The 27665-nt window shown below is 50.0% G+C and overlaps 1 protein-coding gene across 1 annotated transcript; it reads right to left on the reverse strand.

The window, feature by feature from the left end:
* On the reverse strand, nucleotides 1-27046 carry Clcn1 (chloride voltage-gated channel 1). The gene is made up of 23 exons (XM_051174661.1): nucleotides 26867-27046; nucleotides 23717-23840; nucleotides 23321-23452; nucleotides 22586-22714; nucleotides 22321-22454; nucleotides 21069-21146; nucleotides 19898-19976; nucleotides 15367-15492; nucleotides 14991-15075; nucleotides 14696-14797; nucleotides 14256-14340; nucleotides 13877-14026; nucleotides 9275-9344; nucleotides 8988-9098; nucleotides 6834-7047; nucleotides 6501-6634; nucleotides 4299-4542; nucleotides 3687-3802; nucleotides 3356-3435; nucleotides 3098-3136; nucleotides 1073-1177; nucleotides 901-987; nucleotides 1-428 (listed from the first exon to the last, which is right to left on the reverse strand). The coding sequence occupies exons 1-23, from the start codon at nucleotides 27044-27046 to the stop codon at nucleotides 57-59; spliced, it is 2976 nt and encodes a 991-aa protein (XP_051030618.1). The 3' UTR covers nucleotides 1-56.
* Between the last annotated feature and the right edge of the window lie 619 nt (nucleotides 27047-27665).

Genomic DNA, 27665 nt, shown 5'->3' on the forward strand with positions numbered 1-27665 from the left:
TCTCTGGCATGGGCCCCACGGTTTCTCTGGAGAAAGCTTTGGGGTGTTTTTTTTTTTCACAGGATCAGCTCATCCTCATCCTCCTCATCAGTGGAACGTAGGCTGGGGCCACGCAAAATGTCAGCCAGGCCCTCCTCAGGCCCTTGGCTTCCCGCCATCTCCAGCTCCTCCAGCTCACCTTCCACTCTGGCTGGGGCCATACAACGAGGGACCTCTGGAGAAGGCGGTGGTACAGGAGCCTCTGGCATGTTGGGAACGATGACGTCCGTCCCGGGAGCTCCGTCTCCACCCTCGGGCAGGCTCCAGCCCTCCGCAGGAGGGGGTGGGCCCCCAGGACTCTTCCGAGTTGAAGTTGTGTTCCGGAAGCTGGCAAGTGGGGGGCGGAGCTGCACCCCAGATTTGGTGTGGCCCTCAATAGCTTTCTGTAGCTGGGGAGGAAGAGGAGAGATAAAGAGACAGACAGACAATGGGGGAAAGAAGGAAGATGGTAAAGAGAGAGACATGGTGAGAACAGACCAAGGGGAGGAGACAGAAATGTTAACAGTGGGGAAGGACAGAGGCAGAGACTGATGGGGGACAATCACGGGGACAGGCAACACAGGCAGAGCTAGTCCTGCACATCCCCTACGCTGCTCCGGCACCTCCAGGAGCCCCTTCCTTCCAGGGATTGCGTCATAGCTCTGACATGTCCCCCGCATCCCTCCCCAGGGCTCACCCAAACCAGGCCACTGGGAGAAAACCACACAGGCCCCTTCTGAGCTGGAGAACTCTGACCACCGCACGCCTTGCAGCCTCTCCCTTCTGGAGCCACATCTGCTCTACGTGTCCCCACCCATGTCCCCTAGTCCTGGGTCCGCGCCTCCCCGCCTCTCTGGTCCAGTGGGGCCTATTCACCCTTACCTCCTCTAGTGCCAGGACACCTCTGAGCTTCCCCATGCTGGTCACATAGGCAAGGTGGAGGCCGAGAAGCGAGAAGAGAGTGTGGGTCTGATGAGGAAAGCATAGGTCAGCGTGTCCCCACTCCTGCCCCCCCTCCCCTCCCCAAAGCCCTGAGCGGTCAGCCAGGGCTTGCCTTGTGCAGGGTCGTCTGCTCCACCAGCTGGAACGGAGACTGGTCGATACAGCAGCAATCAAAGCACACAGGCTGGCTCAGCTGCTCCTGCTCCCAGGCCTCAATCTGTCGGCAGAGTAACACAGAGACCCCTTCACCGTCAGGAGCGCGGCTTTGTCCCATAGCAGCCACCACAGACATTCTGATCAATAGGTAGCACCTTCGCTTCTCAGGCAGTCACAGCTCCCTTCTCCATTACCTGCCCACTTCACCCTCGGGTGCCTGGCATAAGGACCCTTCTTACAGCCCTCTGTGTCCTTCTGGTCTGCAAACATTTAATTCCACCATTCACTACGTGGCGGATTGGCACTCCCAATCAGATGTGTTCTTGTCCATCGAGTAATTCCCATCATGCCTTGATACTCTGTGAGCCTTTGCTTTTCAGAAATGGCGTTGTTTATACTCAGTCTTATGTTGGCTCTTGCCTGTGCTCTGCCCATTGGATAGGCACTCATCGGTGGGGAGAGGAAGCTGTCACTTATGTGGGAAGCAGAGTGAGTATTTGTTGAATCTGAGTAGATTCCCTGCATCGACTGGCATTTAGTTGACTTGGACTGTCCATGTTTTGCTCGTTTTTGTTTTTCAGTCTATTAACCAAATCATTAAGGCTCAAAGCCAGCTACCCCTCTTGATGTACACATGTACAACCCAAGATGCCAGACAAGTCACTCTTTCCCAGGACTCATAAATTAATCCAAGATGTTCCTTGGTCCTACTGAGTGATGTCACACTTCAACTCTGTTTGTCCAAATCAGCACGCTAACCTTCAGAGAGTACCAGCAAAGGCTAGTGAGCTCCTTGTCCTAGGATCGAGTACTGAGTGCACACTGAGGCTCCTTCCATGCGTCACGTTCTCTTGAAATTTCTGGACACAGCTACGCAAACTCTAAATTCCTATGGTCCTAACTACAGGTTTACATGGAGCCTGACTGGCTCTTAGTATATAGTATAATATATATATATATATATATATATATATATATATATATGTATGTATATATATACACACACACACACATACACACACACACAACATGCACACACACACATAATATATATATATATATATATATAGAGAGAGAGAGAGAGAGAGAGGGGGGGGGGGACTTAGATAGGACCCGTTTCCTTGACCCTTCCTCCTCAGCTTCCCCACACCCATTTCCCAATAACAATAGCAGCTACATTGTCAGAGAACATTTGCCAAGCACTTCGTCTGTACTAGGCATAATTCTAATTGCTGTCCGTGTCTTAGCTCACAGAATCCTTCTAACAAGTCTACCTTCGTCTGCATTTTGCAGATGAAGAAGTAGGGACACGCAGTGCTGAGTCTGCCAGAGGCTCCAAAGGCAGCAACTGGTAGACTCGTATGTGTGTGCTGGCCACATAACACATCTCCAGCTTCTGTCCAAGGGGAGAAGATGTTGCTGCTGGGTCTTATGAAAAGTTCAACACTAGATAGAAACAAGAGCTCCCACTATGTGAGACTTAAACCACAGCCGGTACAGCAGGTAAATTCTTCTCACATCGAATGCTTTCTCTGATTTCTGTATTGACTCAAAATGGCTTTTGTCAATACCAACATCTTGATATTGTCGAGGTTGTCATCTCTCAAAACATACAGGGTTTTTATTTTTATTGGACTTCACTCCTCAGAAATGTCTCATCGATGTCTGTTTTGGGAAAGATAAACACTAGAAGTATATGATCAGCCTCCTTTTGTGCCTAGATGCACTTTATTTCTAACAGGCATCCACGGGGACATATTCACGTCCTGCCTGCTTTTCAGTCTTCTTGGAACAATAAGAAATGGCGGCGCACACCTTTAACCCTCGCACTTGGGAGGCAGAGGCAGACGGATATCTGTGAGTTCCAGGCCAGCCAGGAACTGCATAGTTAGCAGCTATTTCAAAAGCAAAACAACGACTGCAAGAAAAGCAGTACCTTCTGTGGATGAAACAACCCATCCCAGGCTGTGGATTCCCTTACCTCTCCAGGGGACATGTTATCCACTAAGTCCACCGAATCCTAGGGGGAGACAGACAGAGGGACAGCCTCTTTACCCTTTCCTCTCAGTCTCGGTACAGTTTCCAGTGTAGCAGAAACCGTGTCTTCCTGGGCGGGTCCAGCCCGAGAAGCCAGCTTTTCAAACCGTCACCCTTGGTGGGACCCCTGCCCTTCTGAGGGCCTCGGTTTCCCACCCCTCACAGACGAGCCCCTTCTTCCCCCAGACACGTCTTCTCTTACCTGGGCCATTTTCTTCTTTGTAGGGCGGGCTCTGCCCAGCAAGCAGCATAGCATCCACCGCAAGGTGGATGACCTTTGACCTGAGAGGGGTGAGAAGGTGGAGGGTGGGGGTGGCCACGTGCCCCCCCACTGTGTCACCGAAGAAGAACTGTGCTTCCGCTCTGCTGAACCTCAGTGGATCCCTCCTTGCTACCTCTGTCCCACGACAGCGTCATGGGATTTAGCAACTGGAGTGGGCTCTCAAAATCACCTGGCCTCACATCTCACAAGAGTAGCTTTCGGTAAAGGTGAGTCCAAGCTTGACTCCCTAGGCATGCGGTGAGGTATTTACCTGCGGCGGTGTCTGGGGCTTCAGGTGGCGGTTTGGGGCTGGCCAGTGGCCCATTAGGTTCTTCCGGGTGTGAAGGAGTGGCAAGGAACGGAGGCGCTGGAGGAGGAGGCTGCGGAAGCCAATAAAAGAAGATAAAGTAAAATATTCTCAGAAAAGAGGCCGCGTGATGCCTCTCTGCCTTTACTAGCAGGTGCCCTGGGGGAATGTTACCCCTCCGCCATTTCCTTCTCCCCTCTCAAAACAGCACACAGACTGGACCCAGTTTGTCACTTTCTAGCTTGTCATGGTTTCCCCTTCCCTTTCTTTCTTTCCAGCACTTATCACACAGCCCAGCCCAGCCCCCAAGCCAGCCCCGGCCCAGCCCAGCATCCAGCATCCAGCCCAGCATCCAGCATCCAGAATCCAGCATCCAGCCCAGCCCAGCTCAGCCCCCAGCCCAGCCCAGCCCAGCCCAGCCCAGCCCAGCCCAGCCCAGCCCAGCCCAGCCCAGCCCAGCCCAGCCCAGCCCAGCCCAGCCCAGCCCAGCCCAGCTCAGCCCAGCCCAGCCCAGGAGAGGCATCAGTAATGACCCCTAATGACGCTTTCCCTTCGGACAGCCTCCCTTTCCCTTCTGTCTCGGTTACCTCAGTCTTCCTGGAGAGGTCATCATCTTCATCCTCATCCACAAAAGCGAAGGACTCAGGCCGACCCCCGGGGTGGCACTCCCCACTCAGCCCTGCCTTGCCGTCGTAGGGCAGCTCCGATAACTTGCGGGCCATATCCTGGGCAGCCCTCAACCTTCGCTCTGCACATAGGTGGCGCTGTAGGAGGGACTGCAGTTCCGAGCGTTCCACAGAGCCCAGCAGGATCATTGAATCTGAGGGACAAGCATGCTTCCCTGAGGCCTGCTCCACACCTGTGTGTCTACAGTAAGTCAGGAGCAAGAGCTCGGAGCCCTTTCTTAGTCCAGTTCCTATCTTTCCTTACCTCCCCCCCCCAAAAAAAAAAGAGAAAATCATCTTAAAACTCCTCCAGCCTGGCCTCGCTTGATCCCTTTAATTTCACTCATTTAGCACGTACAGACCCAGTTGGCAGTACACTAATTGGTGCTAATCTGTACTTATCTGTATGATGCCCTAACATAGTATTTGCAAATATGCAAGCTCACTGTTAAAGTGTGCTGATTAACCTTATCCAGAGGTAATGAAACTGGAGAGGCAGCTTTAACAGTCTGAAACACAAACACACTCTGAAATAAGTCTAAAAGCAACTCTGGCATCGGTCACTCTACCCCGGAAGAGGTTTCATCCCTTAAGGCGCCTAGGGCCCGACAGGATATGAACAAAATGCTCCCTTTCCAGGAGGTTCTTCATGTGTTTATAGAACCCGGCTGCGGGGATGAACGTTTGCGTTTGTGTAAGTTAACTGCCACAGCCCTGCGTCAAGGGCACTGAGGCATGCCTTACCGTTACATCTTCCTCATCCCCGTGAAAACCTTGAACCACACTGGCTGCATCTGTACTCCAAGGAAGAAGCTACTGAGAGGGCCTCTGATGTTGACATACGCTGGAGATGTGTTTGCTGTGATTCACAGACACGCTCTGAACAGGGGGAGGAGCTAGCTGCCTGAATCTCACCTTCCCAGCTGAGGTTGAACAAACAGCACTCAGCCTTACCACTTGGGCCTGAGTAAACAGTGCTCTGTTAGCGGTCTATCTAATGCCTCATTGCTTTTGGAATCTTTGTGCTTTGTGTGGTGACTCTACTGTCAACATGTCCCCCAGACACTGCTGAGGTGCTGCCTACTGATTCTAAGCAAGGGAAGGGGCGGCTGTGCTTTGCCTTATCGAGAAAGTACACTAGGTGCGTTTTACTTAGTAGGATTATAGTGCTTCTGGCTATGAGTTCAGGGTTAGTAAATGAAAAACATGTCCAGTAAATAAGGTATCCTAAAACAGAAACACACAGACAACGTGGCTATGTACTGACTGTTGACAAATGTGCTGTGGCCAGGGTCAAGGGACTTAGCTCTGTTGCTCTGTGTTTCCTCTTGGAGGATTGTTCTGAAACTGTTCACTAACCCCAGGCTCATGGAGACTTTAAAATTCATGGCTGCCATGAATAGTAAGAACTGCCTGTGTTTTCTTTTCTTTTTCTTTCTTTCTTTCTTTCTTTTTTTTTTTTTTTTAACAGTGGTGTGATTTGAATTTTTTTTTTTTTTTTTTTTTTGCCTGTGTTTTCTTATTTGGATTGTTAACTGCTTTTGTGTGTCTAGGTCATGACTGTGTTTCCCATATTCTAAAGGAAAAGTATATTCTTCAATTAATATACACTGAGCTTCCCTTAGTAGCTGGAATTCATGCTCTAAATGCAAGTCCATTCCTGCAATGGTGACTCTTACTGTCAGCTTCCTGCCTGGATTCTGAGTCACCCGGAAGACTGGTGAGATTAAATATGGGTCCACTCTGGATGTAGGTAGCACAAACTCATGGCTTTGTATTTCAGATAAATAGAAGGGTTGGGAAGAGAACAAAATCAACTGAGCACCAGCTTCTTTTCCTAGGCGTCGGGGACTGCCCTGATGCGCGCTGCTCGGTCACACCAGTCTCTCGCTACAGTAATGGACTGAACTCTCTGGAACAACAAGCTGGAATAAGCATTTCTTCCCTTAATCTGCTTATATTAGGTGTTTTTATATCAGTGTCAGAAGGTAGCTAAGATGACACTGGTGTTCTCTGCCTCTGTACAATCAACCCTGTGCTGGTCACCAGCTAGATAGTCACCTCCCTCCCTCCCTCCCTCCCTCCCTCCCTCCCTCCCTTCCCTCCTACTTACCTTTAGAATCAACCAACGGTAAAGTCTTGACTGTGGTGGTTTGGAGTAGGTTTCTCAGTTCCTCATATGTGCAAGAAGCTGAAACAAACTTCACATCACGTACCATGATGTCCTCCACGAAGACTGTAAACTTGCTGAGGAGGAAGAAAGCATCCTGGGTTAGCCTATGCTGGCCCTTCCGTCCATGTATTCCTTCACTCACAGTATCCATTAAGTGTGTGGAAACATGACGGTAATTTTACAAAGCAGGCTTCCCAACGCTAGCCTTGCTCTCCACTTCAGGACCTCCCACATCCCATCATATCTAAGCCAATTCTAGCTAGGAGCCCTGACCTGAGCTGGTTCCAACCAAGGTCTGGCAAATAGGGGAGCTTCTTGACCTGGATGATGCTGTCATAGAGGGAAGGCTGCAGACTCTGAGCCACCATGTTGGCCAAGATAACGGCCACCATCATAGGCAGGATGTGAGCGATCTGACCAGTTAATTCAAAGCAAATCACAGCTGTGGAGACTGTGTGGGAGACAGCCCCAGTCAGAGCTGCTGCTCCTGGAATGAGAGGGATGTATTGATGCATTAGAGCTGTCTTTCTGGCATGGGGGATACATGAGGGTACAATGGGAACGATACAGAACAAGAGACAGGACCTTGCTAGCGCCAAAAAAATACCAGGATTACTACTTTTCAAGAGTAGGGTTGACAATGCTGGTCTTTTCAAAAATTATCTGTTTGATTTAATTTATATATAACCTTCAGTAAAAAATCTATGTACATGCAGAACTTTTCATTTATAAAGTGAAGAGAGGGATACCTTATCCATTCTTTGCTTTTCAAAGTTTGGCTCAGTATCAACGAAACATTAAAAAATCCAATAATGGAATCTTACTTTGAGCCTCAGGTATTGATACCAACAGTTCACGAATGAATAGCATGAAAATTCAAGAACTATGCTGTGGACACAGAGCAATGAGTCTCCCACTGATCAGGATCCCGATTCTGTGTCTACGACATGAACAATGCTTACTTTCCTGGGTGACTACACAGTGAAAATGTCACTAAATAATTTCTAAAATTCTTACGTATCTGAATCATTATGATTCTATAAGCTCACCAAAGGTAGAATCTATCTTAAGTATTTTTAAGTTGTCTTCTTATCAACTCAATAGTCACTCATACTTTAACTGTAATTCTTATTCAAATATGAGGGGAAGGCCAGCCTGGTCTACACAGTGTCTTTCAGGACCGCCAGGGCTATGTAAAGAGATGCAGTGTGGTGGCTCAAAATGAAATACCCCCCATAGGAAGTGGCACTAATAGGAAGTGTGACTTTGTTTGAGTAGGTGTGGTCTTCTTGGAGGAGTGTGTCACTGTGGGGGTGGGCTTTGAGGTCTCCTATGCTCAAGCTACACAGTCTGGCACTTGGTTCACTTCCTGCTACCTGTGAATCAAGATGCGGAATTCTCAGATCCTTCTCCAGGACCATGTCTGCCTGCGTGCTACCATGTCCTGCCATGATGAAAAATGACTAAGTCCCTGAAACTGTCAGCCCAATGACACGTTTTCCTTTATAAGCATTGTCGTGGTCATGGTGTCTCTTCACGGCAATAGAAACCCTAACCAAGACACCCTGTCTTTAAGAAAAAAAAAAGCGAAACTAAAACCAATAAAAGAAAACAATAGAACTATCCATTGGGAAAAGATAAGAGAGAGCTTATGTAAAAATACAACAATAAAAGGTCGCAAGTGTCTAACATTGGGAGGTTTGACCCTAAGTAGCGAATGCACAGAGCATTATTTAGAACACAGCCTACATAGTGTGTGTAATGGGAAATGTGTGTTATGGAAGATGAGAGACGCTTGAGAGGCATGAAGAGAACAGGAGATTCCTATTGATAAACGAAGCTTTTGTAAATGGACTAGGATCAGGGTTGGGGTGCCATACATAGGTCTACCCCAAAAGTCATTTTGGAAGCTCAGGGCTCATGCTTCTCCATCCTTACCCCTGTGTTATTAGTTCCTATTAACATGAACACAGTTCAGTTCGGATGCCCTGGGCCCATCCGCTGTGTTGTTGGTTCCTTGATTCTTAAAAAAGAACGCCCACTAAATATGCAAAATTAACACAAGGGACCCCATCCTTCTAGCCACTCATTCGTTTGTGTGTTTGTTTTGGCTTGGTTTTTGAGACAAGGTTTCTCTGCATAGCCTTGGCTATCCGCTATCCTGGAACTCACTTTGTAGACCAGGCTGGTCTTGAATCATCTCTATTTTCTTATTTGATTCCTACGATCCATTTTCCACAGGCGGGAACTAAGGCTTACAAACAAAAGAAAGAGTAAGGGGCAGAGCCAAGAGTGGCTGTTTGAACAAAACTTGAACGGAACAATATTGAATTTAAACCAAATTGTTGTACCTTGAAAGAAGATGTATTAGCGGACTTTGACTGAAGTACTCAATGTCTGGCTATAGAGGTTAGGAATATGTCTCACCAATTACTGCATAGCCCCCAGGTAAGATCTTGTAGAGGAAGTCGTCAAATAAGATACCCTCAGGGAACAACATGGCCATGATCTCTCCTACCAGCCTTCCAAATGCAGCTCCTAGGGAAGATAAAGAGGCAAATCTTAAGATAAATTTTCTTTGTCTCTGTGTTTTCAGCAGAGTCCGTGCTTAGGCACCGAGACCACAAACTCCCAGGGTGCTAGGTTTCTGCCTTGTTCTCTCACCCACCACCCACCCAGAGTATAACTATCAAGGTGGTGCCATCAACCCTTACCGAGAACAAAAACAGGCATGAAGCCTCCACAGGGTATGGGCATAGTGGTGGCCACGATGGACATCCAAAACTAAGATAAAAAAAGAAACATTAGAATGCCCTTTCCAAGAGTATCTCCACACCCCTCTCTCTCCCCTGCCCTCCTTGCTCCTCCAAGAGCCATAACAGAAGTGTCCTGTGGTAGCTAACCCTGAAACCTTGTCTGTCACCATTCTTCAGAGTCTGAACAACTTGGTGCCTTCGGGCTTCGAGACCAACAAAGACATCAGGGTAAGAAAGTTCTTCCAGATGGCTAACACAGATCCTTCCAGCTTTCAGTGACTATGTTTTCCTTCCTGTAGCCTAGAACAAGGAACTCCCAGAGGATTCCTCTGTCGCTGCTCCCTAAAGACCCTCACCTAGTGAACTCAGAAAGCCCAGCCCCCACTGTGTGGAGTAGTCCCAGACCCTAAGCTGGGAATGCTTCTTCCTGCTCAGCTTATTTCTATAAAAGAGCCCCAGATCGATGTGGTGGATGCTTTAAAGTCTACTGAATTTTTGTATGGATAATTTAACTTTGATTTGATCATTTGCAGAGCCATGCAGAAGGCAGGCTTCACAGGAATATGAAGAGAAGACTGCTCTATTTGAGCCTTTGTCTTTGATATCAAACCACCTTAAACAAGGATCAAAATTATATCTGGATCCTGGGGACAAAGTGATAGAGTATATTCTTAGAATCTGTGAGGCTCTGTGTTTAATCCCCAGTACTGGGGGAGTGAGTGGGGGGGTTGACCTGTCTTGGCTGTACCACAGGGGCAAACAGAGAACCTGATTAGTCTTTCAATATAACAGAAAAAGATATCCAAGGTCAACTTTGCAAGGCACTATGCCAACAGAAATTGAGACAATTATAGTAAAAGCAGTATGTATACTCTGAGGCAAAGAATGAGCAGAACAGCAATAGTGGCTGAACATTAAACATCTAAAGAAAAAAATAAACATGTGAGGACACATAGCTTTAAAAGTGATACTGATGTAAGTTAGCCAATCTTAGGAAAGGATTCCAAACTCATTAGGTACAAGATGAAAACAGCTAAATGTTTAAAAAGGTGTTAAGATTAAAGTATCTGCAGCGCCTTGGCTCATGTGCGTGACATACTAATGAGAAATAAATGTCTTACTTTGATGAACTTTAGGAAGCATTCCTTTAAGCCAAAGCTGAACCCAAGAGGCAGGAAGAGGCAGGGATGAAGACCCCGGGAAAGTTTTACTCTAGAAGCGTGAGCCAAAGCGGAACATGTAGTTCGTGTCGGCAGAAGATCATCAAGGCAGTCGAGAACTGTGAGTGAGATGTGCAAAATGAAGAGAATGCAGCCTGACAAGTTTCTTGGGGGAAAAGGTGAACCTCGTTATTTCTGCCTCCTTTTCCGTGGCGAGATACTTCATAAACGTAGGCAGGAAGGGAGGAAGCGGAGACAATGTGTTGATGGAACAATATTCATACAAAACAGTAAAAGATCCTCAAAGCTTTCTGTTCCCTTAAACACAGCAAAGAATAGTTCATGGAGAGAACTTCCAGATGGGCAGATGCCTCTGGAAACCACCCTACCAGACAATCTGGAGGCATGCTTCCGTGCACTTGTTGCTTAAGCGTCTTAAGTGACGGCATTTAACACATCAAGAAGGTACATGGGAGCCACAGGGATTCTGTAGGCTTGGGTTATTTGAAAACTCCAGTGGTACAGATGATGGGTGATGGATAGGTCTAAGTTGAGAGGGTAAAGCAGATTATCTTCACAGATAAGGATAACAACTAGATCAAGACCAGATAATGTTGAAGTTACAAATCCCACCGCACAAAGTTGGGTGACTGAGATTAGCAAACCTTTTTAGCTATTGGCACACAAAGGGGGGGGGGGAACAGGAGTGATGAGGCACACAGGGAACTTTTAAGACTTAAAGATGCAGCTCTGCAGAACCGAGAAACCAGAAACCTGCTCTCACTGAATTCATTACATTTAGACCCATCACAAGGGAGGGTAACATGAAAACCAGGCAAAAAGGCTCCCACAGAGCCTCAGGCTATGCTGAACCAGGCAACACTCTTAGTCTTATTAAAAGGGAGAGGAGATGTTGGAATTGCAACCATGTTCGTGCGAAATCCCTTGACTTACAATAGGACGATACCTTGCCCGCCCTGAAATTGGGAAAACCGGGAGCGTGGGATGTTTCTTTCACCAGTATTAAGAAACAGCTGAATCGAGACTAAGACCTACCTCACTGACACTGCCAGAAGGCCGCGTGGGCCAGATTTTAAATCCAAGTGCAGAGGGAGTTCTAGTCCCTGCTTTGGATTGAGCACAGTTGGAGTGTCTCACAGGATTCCTTTTGGAAATTTCATCTCTGTTGTGAGTTATCAAGAGGGTGAGGATCTAATCCAGCTGTGGTACTTAGAAGTGGAGGCCTTTGAAACGGTTTAGGATTAGGCCAGACACTAAAGTGCGCGTCAACGATGGCTTCTTGGTAGATTTCCAAGAATGGAGGAGATGCACACAGACACAGGGTCTCCTTGCTGTTTACCGTGTGAAGTTCTGCACAGCTTAGGACTCTGCTAGCAAGAGTGTAACCCTGCGACCTTGGATGTCCAGAGCTGTGAGCCCAAAATATTCTTTTCCTTGTATGGTAGAGCCTGCCTCAGACATTTAATTATAATAACAAAAATAGATGGGTATAAGTAGTTTTATATTTTAATTTGTCTACATGTCCTATTTTTCACATTTGGAAAAAAAAATAAGAGTATGGTTGCGAGTCCAATGATTAGGAAATAAAAATGCTGGGAAGCAGGGACTGATAAAACTGAATTTGCAGCAAGGAATGTTTTTGTAATTAGAAATATTAAAGAATATTGTAGATCTTCTGAAAACTGTTGGGCTTGAAATATAGCCCAGAATGTGTTTCTTTTTCTTGTACACTTACAATGTGAATGTTCTCTAGGCTGTAATTCAGTGAGAAGTTAATTATAGTGACATGCAGATGAGCCCTTCTATACCATCCAAGTGGGGCTCTGAAAATAAATAAGCTTGACTTTGTAAAGACACATAGCTAGAAATCTGGAGATGTGGATAAGGTAAGGAGTAAGTGTTGGGAAAAAAAAAACCCCATTTTATTTTTAGAAAACTTTTCAAAATCTTGACATTTTCACAGTCTATATGACCACAAAGGTGACAGACACATAGCTTGGATCAAGCTCTATCATTACTAGATCATAGATCCTGAAATAACACCCAAACGTGCACTGGATTACTGCAGATGGGATTATAGACTCGGCAGGTAACTCACGGTCCATGTGTTGGGGTTCATGCTATAAAACCCAGCATTCAAGAAGGGACAAGTTCAATGCAACCCCGAGTTACAAAATAAGACTTTACTTGACTCCCTATGTCCCCCAAAACTCAACCAGTATAGAAAGCCAGAACTTATAAATTAGAGAAGATGAGAATAATAAAAAGGGTAAAATATGGATGCGATAGCTTCAGTAAGTCCACCTTTGGTGAGGTAAGGAAGAAGAAATCCTCAGCAATCCTTGGGAGCCTAAGCCTGAGATCTGAGAGCCAAAGTATGAAGCAGTTGGTATCTTTTATAATAATATCATTGAAAAGTACATTAACAGGCAGCGGCAAGAAACAAGGAAATATAAAATTAGCCCAAGGCCAATGACCAAGACTTATGTGCTTGCCATACGCTGTTCCATAGCATTTCCTGAGTAAATGAATTCACTGTATTGTGAGAACGATACCAATATGTTAGTGATCCACATTCTTGTACAATACAGAATCACAAAAGTGTTATAAATAAGAGCTAGGTGTTGCAAAGCATGAGAGTTTAGGCTGGACAAAGATGTCCATACTTCAGGCACGCTACTAGTGAAAGAGAAATCACTGAAAGGGAAATTAAAAAAATAATGACCTTTGTGCAAGGTAGTAATTCGAAGCATCTACGTTTATAATTTGTGACGAACAGATTCGAAAAAGGAAGTGTAAAAGATATTTGCTCTCATTTCCTAATTAGGAAATAGTAGGAAAATCTGTCCTAGTCTAGAAAAACCCTTATACGACTCTCCCTGCCTAAGTGGAGGGTAATTACATTTGTAAAAATTATTTACACTCATTAATGAGGTTGATTTGGTATCTCACCATCTCCAAATTTCTAGAAAAGAGATGCGGGAGTTGAGTGCAAACCGCCTGAAAGTGAACAGCAGACCCGTGGAGATTAAGTCTCTAATTATCTAACACGCGGGAGGAATTTGGTTAATTGGTCTGGGGTTTTTACACATCTATCTGTATTGCTAAACTCTACCCTGCTCAGATTTACTCGGCTGCTTTGATACCTTAAAAAGATAACAAGTAGAACTGTTAGAAGGCTTATTAGAGTCATGGCAAGCATCAGTAAGCTGACATGATTGCAGCAATTAAACTACACCCTGGTTCCTTTTGACAGACAGGCGAGCTACGCCGAGGTTTCCTCCTGGTCTCTGTCTAGGTTGGCCACAGGCCAGGTGAAGTTCTACTCTTCCCGCACAACAGGCGCCCAGCGGGGCTGCCATGGGGCAGGCAGGGTTACCTTCATGATGAAGAAGAGGAAGATGATGATGACCACGTTGACCTGGGGGTGAATCCACACAGCTGACTGGCCCAGGCTTTGGGGGTCACCTGTGTGCTTTACCCACGTATTGTTGTCAAACAGGGTACTGATGGCTTCACGGGGCATCAGCTGTGGGGGGGGGGGGAGAAGCAGAGGAGCCAGCTTTTCTAGCCGCCTACAGCACCCCTGTGATAGAGAGCCCGTCCCCAGCCTCGCTAGTCCAGGGCTCCCTTGATCTTTTCTCCTGGAGAAAGTTCTACCCTTGGACAAAACTCCACAAGCCCCAAGTCTCGGCACAGAGACGGGCGGGCAGACTGGGCTAACCCCAACCCTGGCCTCACGAGCCCCTAGAGCTGACCTCTCCGGCCATGAATTGACCCACTCCTGGTGGAAAGGTGAGTGACACGATGACCAGAGTGACAATTGCAGGGTACAGCAGGCGGCTGGAAAAGAGACAGCGTGAGCCCCCACCACTTAGCCGGCACACGAAGCACCCAGAGCTGTCTGCACACGGCAACTCCACCCAACGCAGTGGCTCTCAAGCCTTTAGTACGTCGCTCGCGTTGTGGAGACCCCCCCCAGTCACAGAATTGTTTCATTGCTACCTCATAACCGCAGTTTTGCGATGGACTGTAGTGTACATGTGTGACAGGCAGGGTCTCGACCCACATATTGAGAACCATTGACCTGAGGGACCTGAAGTTCCCACCTAAAGGAGGACCGGCTGGGGGACATCAGAAGGTAAGCGGGCGGGGCGGGGCGGGGCGGGGCGGGGCAGGGGCAGGGGCAATGACTCACTGCTTAGCAAGAAACTGGCTGAGAGCCTTGTGCTTTCGGACACCGAGCATGACTTGGCGATGCAGATAAACGAAAACAGCTCCCAAGAACCCACAGCAGATCCTGGGGTGCAAGGACACAGAGCTTGCAGCTGTGACCCAGACCCTGCGGAGAAGCAAAGGAGCACCCTGCCCCTCCCCTTCCTCACAGTTCAAGCTTTATGCCCTCCACAGCTTATCCTGGCTCCAGTCCCTCCCAGTCCACAGCCACAGCCCGTTCCCGGCTCCCCACACCCGGAAAGAGTGGTCCCACTGACCCAATCACAGCAAACGCTGGAAGTTCCTTCAGGTCAAAGGGGAAATCCATTCGGAAATTAGTTCTGAATAGGGCAGTGATGGTGACTGTCGGAAGGAAGAAGAGGCTGGCATTACGATGGGACACTCACGGGCGGCAAGCGAGGTCATGTTAAGGTGTCCCACCTTCCTTCAACCCCAGCCTCGCTCTCCCCTTCCCTACCAGCATCCGTGGTTATGGTCCCCACACCATCATGTAACCCTTCCCTCTACCCTGAGCCTTGGCTGCTTTTCAAGCAGCACCGCCCATCCTTTTTCTCAAGCGCTCCAGCCGGTACTTTTTGCTGCTCCACCGCCATCCCTATTTCGCACCACCTCCACCGGGACCTCCCCTGTTACCAGCATCCTTGTTCCACACCGCCAAGACACGGAACACGAAGGCACTGAATGTGGCTGCAAAGAATCCTCGCCAGTAGTTCCGCACAGCGAAGTAGGTAGAGGTGACCTCGATGCTGAACAGTACTCCTGCGGGGCAGGGAAGCCGGTCAGGACTCCCACGCCTCCCGCTGAGGGCATCTCAGGAGCTTCACCTCAATTGCAAGTCTGGGAGGGGCCGTGGGAAGGGATACTCCGTGGCCCCTTGAAATCAACCACACACTTGCCCAGAGGAGCTCCTCCTCCTCCCCAACCAGGAATGTGGACCAATGAGACACCGAGAAGATAGGAAAATGGACAGACTCTTAACTCCCAAACTTCAGGCTCAAGAATGTATACTCCAGGGACTAAATGGGGTTCACAGCTGTCAAATATCCAGGGAGATTTATGGACAATCAAAACAGTTCTGCAGAAATATCAAAATGAAAGAAGGGTCCGGAGCAGGTGTTCAGCACTGGTGAGGTGCAAGAGACCCGTAGCACACGCACTAGGAGGGCTAAGCCCAAGGACGCAATGCCTATGAAGTCATGAAGGCACCATTTGAGCAAAGAAAAGAAGCCGTAAGCGTCAGGACAAGGGAGCTGATCTTTGATTAGGCCATCAGTAACAAACACTCCTACAACGTGGCTAAGCCTCATCCGTAGCAAACAGGATAGAAACTGAGACACATGGAGATGAGGACCAGCCCAAGATGAAAAACAAAACAAAACCAGAAAACCCACGAACAAGGCAGACTGTCTGTCCCCCCCCCCACCCCCCCGCCGTGTAAATTGTTGGTCTGTTCAAGACCGGCCATTGCCTTGCTCTTCAGACAGCAGATCACATCATAGGAATTCTCTTCCAGCCTGTATTCAAAAGTCACATCTCTTAGACTGTTTTTTCTTTTTTTGCAGGGGACAGTGGCTAGTCACATTGAGTCTATGTAGCAAGGGGGTGGCAGCTCGGTGGCACTGCCTCCGGCAGCCAAAGCCGTGCTTTGGCAGAGGATTTTCCCTTTGTCTCCTCTGGAAGGCCATCCCCAGTCTTCCTAGTCAAGTGGAGACCATCCGTCCCTCGACCTGCTCTCTTGGTATTTTGGCATTTTATTTTCCACTTTCTGATCTAGCTATTTGTCCACACTGCTGAGTTTCCCGAGGATCGGAGGTTCCTTGGAAACTAAGTCCCAGCACAGTGGTGAGTGCCCATCTGGGGCTCAGTGCCATCTATACGAGGATGGACAGAGGAGGAGAGGAGACGGAAGAGGAAAAATCACAGCGGGAGGAACTTCAGAGAAGGAGCCTAGGGGGCTGGAGAGGCTGCTGGCTCAGTATTTGAGCACTGGCTGTTCTTTCAGAGGACCCCGCAGCAGCAGCTCACATCTGCCTATAACTCCAGCTCCAGGGGATCTGACACACATGCAGGTAAAGCACCAATTCACATAAAACAAACAGAAGTAAACCATGCCGGGCAGTGGTGGCGCACGCCTTTAATTCCAGCACTTGGAAGGCAGAGACAGGCGGATCTCTGTGAGTTTGAGGCCAGCCTGGTCTACAAAGCTACACAGAGAAACCCTGTCTTGAAAAACAAACAACAAAACAAACAGGATCTGCCCTGCTCTTCAGATCCTAGGGGGGAGAGAACGCCACAGTGGCTTTTCCATAATAGAAGTAAAAGCAGCTTTGCTTTGCCTGGGTGCCATTGCCTAACTTACACGTTAAAACCACCACCACCCCTCATATAGACCCGGGAGGCTTTTCTGCCGCAGCCTGTCACAGTGTGGTCAGGACTGGGAGCCAAGGTCTCTACCACCTGAGACAAGCATACGGCGTGTTGCTAAGAGGAAAGAGAGCATTGGAGACAAGCACAGCTGCTAGCCACTCTGGTGTCTTGGGTCTGGAACACTGTTCTCTTCTTCCACCCCGGGGTCCCTTCTCCACTTCCTCTTCTTGCTCCCGCGCCTCTGGGCGCCTCTGTCCAATGAAGACAGGCACTTACTGCTCTTGGTCTCTAGCTCTGCTAACTGCAGGCATAATCTTTCTTAATTCCACTTATGCCCGTGGAGTCGGCCACGGACACAGGCTACTGAGTAGATCTAGCTCAGCCCCTGGATTGCCTACTTTATATTTTTTGGCCATGCCATGGGAATTTTAACTCAGTATCTCCAAGTAAAATTTGTCCACTCCCCTCCAGCCCCTGTGAGCTTCCCGTGTCCTCTTTCACAGTCACTAATATCATTACCTATGGATTGCCAGAGCTAAGCATGGGTGTTGGCACAGAACTCTCCTTCCTACCTTCACATAAAAACCAGCCAACACGCAGCATCGATTTGACTGGATACCCCCTGAATTTCTCGGCCCCTCCTCTACCTCCTTTGCTGCCCAGTTCTGTCTGTCATCGTCTAGCATCAGGACGATGACAATATCTTCCTGTTAATCTTAGATCACCCCCGCTAATCCACAACCAATTCTATTCTGCACACATGTGCCAAGGGGATTGGATGAGCAGGCTGAGCTAACCATGTCTCTTCCTTGTTTTAAATCCTTCCACAGTTTCACAACAATACCTCACAAAGGCAGTCCCATGAGATGACTTAAGTCCTATGACATGGCCTCTGCAAAGGGGGCTTGGTAGGGAACGCTGTTTGCAGCTACCTTGGGTGTTCACAAGACATTCCAACATCTCAGATGGTCTGATAACCTCTGCAGTTCATCAGTCTTTTAACTACGTATTTATTCCTCTTTAACCATGCACTTTTCTAACCAATTGGAACTTGCAACAGGTTTCCACCCATTACACCGACTAACACCAGGAAGCACTGTGCTCTGTAAAAATATCTGGGCGGGCACTACCCTAGAGAATGAAACCCGTACTACTCTGCACGACTTCTGCAGACCGTCACATCACGATTCAGCCCCACTCATCCGCTCTGAGTCACTTCTACTCTACTTCCCCAGTCTCCCTAGCACTAACCCACAAATGCAAGGGCAGATGTTGACTCTGGATCCTGTCCATTTTGTTCGGAGTTTCCTTTCCTCCTTGCAGGCTTCAACTTACCCACGACCAACACTGTCTCTTTCATAATGCTTCACAGTCCCCCCTCCCCCCTGAAGGGTCCTTGCTCTTTGCCTACGAATGGCACAGGGTCTTTAATTGCCTGTGGTGGTCTCCTTGAGCCCCTTGAGAGTGCAGAACAACCCAAGTTCGTGGCACAAAATGAAGGCAAAAGGGCTTTGGTTGTTTCGATCGGATGCTGAATTATATTTCTTTGATCAGTATAAGGAATTGGAATTGCCTTTGTTGTGAGTAGAGGATCTCAAAACTACACTTTTCCCCTTCAGTGACTGTATATTCACAAGAAAGAATCAAGTGCTGCCACCTGCAGAAATGTTTGCCATCTGCAGCACACCCCAACAGCCTGAGCAATTTCTTGCTCAAGAGCACTCTTTACCGTAACTCTCCTAAGGTGAGGAGGTCCGGTCCAGTCCTAATACAACCAAAACAACCACACACTCTCCTTTTATTTGGAAGGCTAGGGGGTAAGTGAAGGCCGTGTGTGCACAGATACGGGGTGAACATCTGACGCTGACAGGGGCTGACGACTTTAACGGCTGCGGCTGGACAACGGAAGGCAAATGGGATGCCAGTGGCGAGGGCGCGCCCCGTGTGCGTGCGCCCCGACCTGCTCGGGCTGCGTGTTTCCACCGTGTGAGGACAAGGCAATGGGAGGTACTCTCACCGATACAACACACCATTTCCCAGCCAAGCCATTTCAGGTACGGGAAGCTCATCTATGGAAAGACTAATTGCCATCTAGCAGCTGGTTGTTTAAAAAGCACACACCCTTCCTATAACTCTATTTCTTCAATTACCAACATGGGAATTCCATCACCAGTGAACCACATAATCCCTGCCCCGTTAACATAGCTACAGCTCAATTTTGGTAAGGAAGTAGCTCCTTTTTGTGACTATATCCTGTAATTAATAATCCATGATAATATCTTGTCCTTATATGGATAGAAAGAGTAAAACCCACTTGTAAATTGCTGGCGTATCAAGAAACAACTTTCCCATAAGTACTTCCCATTTTGAAGTTCACCACGATTCTATCACAGTCTACCAGACCCTAGTGTCATCAACAAAATACAAGAGGAAGTTTTCCCTCGGAGCAGGAAGGACACAGAGCTTCCTGCCACAAAACGGTAGTGTAAAGCAAAGATACCGCGAGGCAAAAGGCCTTCAGCATGAGTGGGGACCAGGGGGGCTGCTGTGGTTCTAATCTCCGGCTCTGTAGGTGCCCCTGCTCCAGTCACTGGCATTTCTATAACGCGGTGCTATCAAACCACACAAGCGTTAAGGGGAATCCACGTAAAATGGTTAGAACAAGGCACGGGGCATATGGCACTGCTAGTTATATGGAAATGGTTAATTCCAGACCTTGGTGAAGCTGACAAGAGCTAGCTAGTTGAGCAAGGTACGGCAAACGGGCCCATGCACACTGTGGATGGGGCAGACTTGCCTCCAAGTGGTGTTCCAAAACAGCAGCCGACCCCCACGGCACAGCCCACTGTCAGGATGTCACTGTAATAGTATGGCTGCTACTAGGGACAGACAGACAGACAGACAGACAGACAGACAGACAGGGGAAGGGGCAGGGCAGAGAGATGGGGACAGGGTATGTAGGGACGAGAAACAAAGAAGGATGAGAGGCTGCATCACAGGAATAAACATGGTCCCAGCATCCCTTTGGTTCCCAGGCCAGGAGAAACTCAATGAGTACGGCAACCAAGACCTCAAATGCTCAGGGCCAACAATTAAAAACAAACCAAGGGAAGACGTTAAGTAAACAGGTATCAGGCAGGCAGATGGACAGATAACGACCGGACAAAGAGGGGCTGAGGATGGGTAGCAAGAGGCAGGCAAGGATTCTCACTGCAACAGAGAAGTAGCAGTAACTCCCGCAGCAGAGAGCGGCAGGGTCAGAGGAACACTCAGCTCTTTAGCAGAGGCGCGTGGGTCCCTGGAGACCACAGGCTGCAACCCAGGCACTCCCTGGATGCCCACCCATCAGTCCCTTCAGCGAGCATGGCTCCTCTACCCAAGAGCTAGCCTAGCGCAGGCACACCCCAACCCCCCTCCAAGTCTGGCTCAGGCAACCCACGGAGGGAGGAAGTGAGACTTGCCTCCAACAGGGGCTGCAAAGCGGCATCCCACGCCCACTGCACAGGCTGGCACCAGGAGATCAAGCGGCCCGGGGAACGGTCTGCAACAGAGAAGCGGACGGGCAAGGCAGGTGCCGCGGACGGGCAAGGCAATGAGTAAACCAGCGTGGATGGCTGTCAGGGGCTGCAAAGGGACAGAGCAAGCCCGGGAGGGGAGGGGAGGGGAGGGGCTGACACAGCTGTGTGGGTGAGGAGGGTAAGATGGGACAGGCCTGGCTCAGGTCATCCTATGAAGGCACACCACGAAGGGCCGAACGCTAGGGAGACAGACAGAAGCTGGACAGAGGAGACGCTGTGGCTAGGACCACCAGGCGCGGACACGGAGAACTGGACCGTGGGTTAGTGAGACACCACCTTCAGCACCAAGGCCAGCCCAGAGCAGGCAGCCCTCCCCTGCCATCTCTGCACACACTGAGGGCTTCCTTTCACCAACCAGCCCCTGCTGGGCTAAAACTGCTTCACCCTTACCTCGTAGACACCACAGAACATGGACATGAACTTGCTCAGGACAGCAGCACAGATGCTAGCAATATGTACAAAGGGACCCTGGAAGAGAATGGGAGAGCCAGGGGTCAGGGATGGAAGAGAAGCATGGAGATCCCGTTGAACCACACTGCCCTGCTCCAGGCCCTGGGCTAGGAAAGAGAGACGCCAGACAAAAGTCCCGCCCTAAAGGAGACCCATGCCAGGGACGGAGAGGTGAGAAATCAGAGTGTTTCCAGGTAACGCCAAGGCTAGGAAGCTAACGGAGAAGGGCAAGGCAATAGAGATGGGCTGTGGAGGAGAAGGCGCCACTCCCTGGCCTCAGTGACAATTACGTGGGTGGCTCTCGTGCGTGTCAGAGGGACAGTGTTCCAGGCAGAGGGGACAGCAAATGCAGGGGTCCTCAGTGGGACAAGCATGGCATGGTGGAAAGATGGGGAAAGCCTCATCATCCCAGCAGGGAGATGCAGTCGGGAGTGAGGCTGGAGGCCCAGACAGTCAGGAGGAGGCAGGTCAGCCTGGGACGGAGGAGCTGCTGGGTGCGGTGCAGAGCTTGTATTAAGTGACAGGGAAAGCTCTTGACACTACACCGAGTGGAGGTCAGATGTGTCCGATTCCGCCTTCGAAGATGCTTTGGCTGCTGTGTGCAGTGTCCGTGGTAGTAGACGGCAAGTGTGGACGCAAGGGTGGAGCTGAAGGAGCCTAGCTGTCACCCTGGAGGAAGGAGTCTGAGTCTAGCTCTCAGCCTTCTCACGGCAAAACAAAGGGAAACCCAGGGACTGCGCTGATTTTGGGCTAGCCTGGGCTACATGTAAGTCCCGGGTGAGCCCGAGCTACAGAATGAGACTATTTCAGACAAGCAAACCACCAGACACAAAACAAAAATGAGTAATAAGTAACTGAACAAGAAATAGCAAGGAGAATGGCTCAGATTATGCAGGGGACAGTTGTCTCCTAGGGATACTCTGGCTGACATAATCGGGGCCTGCTACCATTGTCGATAATGCTAGTATCCCCCAGGCCCAGAGCAACATCCCTCTTCCCAGCAGAGCTTTCCGGACCCGAACCATACTTATGCCCAGCTTGAGGGGCTGCTGTAAGGTTTGCTCAGCTTTAACAGTCAGTCCTCAACTCCAGGGTGAGGAACAACGTCCAAGGCTTCCCCTTCTTCGTGCCCTTTGGCTTTGGCGGAGTCCAGCCAGCTCTGCCAGCCCTCCTGTCAGCTACGCAGACCTACCTCCTTCCCCACAGGGATGCCACTGCCCAGCCCAGCCGTTAAGGCCACCACCTTGGCTACGAAGGCCTTGAGTGTGAGGTATTCCTTCAGGACAACGCCGCGGAGAATCGTCTTCATCTCAGGTATCCCAGAGCCTAAGGGGTTAGAAGAGGACCGTGCACCGCTTTGAGCTGCAGCTTCAACGGGAGAGGAGGCAGAAACGGGGAGGGAGGGAGTCCAGAGTAGGAAGTCTGCAGGGAACCCGACTGTGTCTAGACTCACTCACCCACAGCCTGCGGGGAGATGAGCTGGCAAAAGAGAGCACTGAAGAGGATGAGGGAAAGTGGGAAGGCCACCCAGGCCAGGTACTGCAGAGGGAGGCTGGGCTGCATCTGGGCATAGGTCCACTTGTAGGCTGCAGGGACACGAACGCATAACCTGGGGCAGTCAGCGTCTAGGGAAGGGCGTCAGGGAGACGATCTTACCGCCACCCTCACAGTCACACCACCACACAGCCTGCCTGCCAGCTTGCTCTCCTGCCCTGGGCATCTTGTTCGCCTGGCCCCTGGGCATCATCCCTTCCACCGTCCATGCAGCGACTCTGAGTTGAGCCAGGCGGCTGTCTGTCCAAGTTCGCTCTGGCAGAGGTAGCTGGTGGCTGTGGTGCCTCTCACAGTTGAGTAAGAGGCTGTAGCACCTGGCTAGTGGCAAGAGGGTGGCCACTGGCGACTGAAGGGACCCCCCCCCCCAAGGCTTGCACACTTCATGACGGAGATGGGAAGAACCCCGAGGAAGCTTCGCGAGTCGGTCACCCTGTTTGAGGGCCACTCATAGTTTGGGTGGCAGCTGGCAGGAAAGGCATGGGTGCTGATCTGCTTCCTGTAAGTTTAGTTTTATCTGGAGGCAAAGTTTACACCCGACCACTTGCGCAACATGCTCAGGCACACGTGGACGTAGGCAAGGACTCAGGGACGGTTTCAGTACAGAGAAGGTAGAGGGCAGCAGCCCGGGGAGGACATACCCTGAAGGCTCTTGGCACTGACATAGTCCATGCACCAGCTGACGAGAGCCATCAGTAGGCCCAGGAGCACAAGAAAGATCCAGTCTTCCCCCAGCTTCCTTCTGACGATGCGCCCCAGGCGGTGGACACAATCTAGGGAGAGGGGGATGGTGAATGAGGAGGAAAGCAGCTTTCTAGTCACTTCTCCGGGAGCAGGCTGAAGAGTGGTGGTGGAAACTGTTTGTGCCTTAGCCATCACGTTACATCTCTGCCAATTGCTGTGCTCGTCCTGAAGAGGGGCTGTGTGTGTGTGTGTGTGTGTGTGTGTGTTGGGAGATGTGTAATGGGACATCCAACTTATTCTCCCAATCCCTGTACCTCCTTTTCCAAGTCCCTTCAATTGTCGGCCCCCATCACCTTGACATTTAGAATAGTGGTCCTCATCCAAGCCATTCAGTGTAGAACTGGAGCCCATCTTCTTGGGCGCCCCCCGGTCTTGGTTCTTATATGATGAATAACTTTCTTTGTGATGGCCATATATCTGTGTGGGGGGAGAATGGTCAGTGTCTATTGTGTAGAGGAGACAGAAAGGACACAGGAAGAGACAGAAAGACATCAGGCAGACTTAGATTTCACAGAGAATCTGGGCACTGAAGGTTGTTTCGGGGCACTTTGTGGCCGCCCCATCTCCCACACCTCACTGTCTGTCCGTGCACAGATTTCTATTTTCCTTCCACTTTTCACCCAACCCTGCCTCTGTCCCACCGTCCCCCCAACCCAGGCACATCATGACCCGCGGTGGCTTTTATCAAGGGAGTTAACGTCTACTTGGAAGTGAAGGTACTAAGAACTGCGCAGAAATCATAACTTCATGTGTCACCCGTGTTCTGCATGTGTCCATGTTTTCATGGTACCCCTGCGTTGACTTCCCACCCCAGGATCCCAACTTAGACCAAGAGAGGCCACACTAACCTAGCCAGCAATGGGCTTCGTTTTCACAGGGCCGGATGGTGGCCGCCTGCATTTTGCCTTGCTATGCTTGTCTGCCCTGAGACACCCAGCTCGCATCCCAGAGCTTGTAGACACAAACAGGAGCTGGGCCCAAGAGGGTGAGTCAATCTGCTTCCCAAAGCGAGCTAACCTACTGAGTCCTGCCAACAGGTGAAGGGGCGTGTCCCTGTCCTCACACACGCTTGTGTCACGAAGGATGTAAGAGTACTAAGCACTTCATGCCGGCCCCACACACCCTACCAAAACTCATCCTCTGGGGCCAGGGTCAGGCCAGGCCATGTGGCTGATTCTGGGAGAGCCTGGGTAGAGGAGATCTTATTTCACAATATGAGCAGCAGTTTGATGTCTCGGTCCTGAGCAGGCACACTCTAATTATCCTGCTCATGAGGTTAGTGACTGAACAGGGCTGCATTTCCCTTCAAACTCACCCCGTGAGCCAGAGACGGAAAATACTCCCAGGGGGCAGAGATTCTCTGAGTTTGAAGCCAACCTGATGTACATAAGAGTGTCCCAGGCCAGCCAGGGATACATAGCGTAAGATCCTGCCTCAAAAACAAACACACACAACAAACCAGAAAATATTTCCACTCAAGATCAACTACTGGGGTTGCCTAAGCTCTCTGAGTTGTGGACTGGGGGAAATGAGGGGACAGGGTGTTCTCTTCCAACACCCAGGCTGGGAAAACACTGTAAGAGCCAGATGCATTCTGCTGGCCCAGCAGTAACAACCACCACACTGTGGCAGGTTTCGAGGGCAGTAAGAGATCAAACCCGACCGTGCAAGTGATGAAATGCCTGCCAGAGTGGAGTCCCCGAGCGTGTGCAGGGCTGAGGGCGGGAACAGAATCACCCTGACAAAATGCTAATGACTCTGCGTCCTGGGAGCTCATTATGCATCCTAGCTTCTGTGCAAGTATGGTACTTTCCCGAACAAGTATCGGACAAAGAAAACAACAGTCCATTCCTGCTTGCGTTCAAGGCGCGTTGCAATCTGGATGAACTCTGCTCCCAAACTAACTTGCCATTCTTTCCTAGACGGAGCACCAGTTCCTTTAGCCAAGTGTCCCATCATCATAAAAAGTGCTTTCACTAGTCAGGTGGTGGCGGTGGTGGCGGCGCATACCTACAACCCCAGCACTTGGGGGGTAGAGGCCAGTGGATCTCTGAGAGTTTGAGGCCAACCCTGTCTACACAGCAAGTTCCAGGAGAGCCAGAGCTATACTGAGAAACCCTGTATTTAAAAAACAAACAAAACAAAATTGCACCTTTGGTCAAGTGGCCAGCCCGCTTTCTCCTGAAATGGCCACCACTAGCGTGAGAACGAGCTGGTTCTTAGATATCCCCAGCACACGCCCCTCCCCACTGTGGGCCCACCCATCGCAACTGCTCAAGAACGGATCCGCAGCCCCTCATGCTGACGCCATCCACACAGCCCACCCCCAGGTTCCCACCCTGACTGGTGCCCTCTCTGAAGTCTGAGCCTGTTCCCGCAGACCCTCTGCCCCATTCTGCACTGTTTGTAGTGAAGAGGCACACGCATTTATGCTAACAGTCACTTGTAAATTTCCCAAAGCAATTTCTCCTTCCCTGTCTTGTGCTCATCCCCATTTGTCTTCTCTCAGCTGTCCCCAAGACCTGGCTGGTAACTGCCTCTGGACACAGCTCTACACTTTCCTGAGCGGCAGAGACCTTAAATTGTTTTATAATTAATTACTGTGTGTGTGTGTGTGTGTGTGTGGAGAGGGAGAGACACACACACACAAACACACACAATGAGAGAGACAGAGAGAGAGAGAGACCCTGTAGAAGCCGGTTTTTTTTCCCTTGTGGGTCCCAGGAATTGAACTCAGTTTGTCAGGCTTGGAGGCAAGTCCCTTTACTTACTCAATCATTTTTGCTGACCTTTCAACAGTTATAAGAACACCCTCAAAAACAAGATCCCAGGGGCTCATACAAGGAAGGTAAGTGCTCCACCAGAATTGTACCTCCAAGCCCTTAAAAACTTGACACCATTTGTGTGCTCATTTTAATACTGGTCATTGATCACTGATAAATCATTCACTGTTTCCCTGCTCGTCCCGATGCCCTTTTCCAGCCTTTTATGGGAAGTGTGTGTGTGTGTATGTGTGTGTGTGTGTGTGTGTGTGTGTGTTTATGCAAGCACTCTACAGGGCACTCCTTGGGTGAAGAAACCCCATGCTGTCTTGTCTGCATGTGGGTTCGGGTAGAGGAGATCCTCAGCACCTCCAGCTCCACAGGAACCACTCTCCTTATATAAGCATGCACTCTTCATGTTACTCTGAAGGCGGCTCTGCTGGCTTCCCACATGCTTCAAATGTTCTGTGAGTAAAGGCTGTTTGAAAGTGCACGGAAGTTTTATGTGAACACACCAAGCTCAGATCTTTAAGAGGCCTTCATATTTCGAACTTATTTACCATGTAACTTTCAAAATAAACACTGTCCCCCCCTTCTCACCCAACTCCCAATTTTCAGCAACCCTTGGCCCCACTGACGCTTGCCTACTGTCCCCTCCCGCCCGCTGACCTCGGACTTTACCTGAGTCGGGTGGGCATTGTGCCTGGGACCCGTGTCCTTTCGGGGCCGGTGCTGAAGGCCGCCATTCTCCGAGGGCAGTCCGTAGCTGGTACAATGTTCAAACGGCATGTACTGGTATTGGGGGGCACTGTCCCACCAGCTCTGTTCACCCCCGTGCCGCTGGGACTGGGACCGCTCCATGTGTCCTCCCCCAAGCCCAGCCAGGCCTTGGCCTGCTCGCCCCCACTCTCCCCCAGCAGCTCCTTAAGCCTCTGCTTTTGCCTGTCCCCAAGGCGTCTGGGGCACCATGCCCACCTCCAGCTATTTATAGCTGTCTCTCCATCACATGACACCCCCCACCCCCGCCACATCTGATCCTCCTGGGGTCGAAGCAGGTGTGAGGGTGGGGTGGGGGTGGGGTGGGGGTTAGCATGAGAACCTATGGGGCAGTCCAACAGGGAGTCCCCTTAGCCACCAGCAGCACTGCCCCTTCCCTAGGAGGTTCACAGCCCCAGTCACTAGTCCTTCTATAAATATCATCGGGGCTAGGATGAAAAATTTCCTAGTGCAATTTCCAGGCTGTGTGTGTAGAGCTGAGCCTTCCCTGATGACCTCGTGGGAGGCGAGGGTAGAGGGCCCTGAGCAAGGCCACTCAGAGTTCTGGGCATCAGCCAGGGAACTCTGCGAGAGTAGCTGCCGGGTGTGTCTCTGTCATCTCTCCCGGTCCGGCTGTTTGCAGCTCGGCATCTCTGAAGGCTTCAGTCCTGACCTGGACCCTGGACTCTTCTGCGGCCAGCTCTCTGCACGCTCGGCTCCCAGC

Source organism: Phodopus roborovskii, unplaced genomic scaffold, assembly GCF_943737965.1.
Source record: "Phodopus roborovskii unplaced genomic scaffold, PHOROB, whole genome shotgun sequence".
NCBI classification, from domain to species: Eukaryota; Metazoa; Chordata; class Mammalia; order Rodentia; family Cricetidae; genus Phodopus; species Phodopus roborovskii.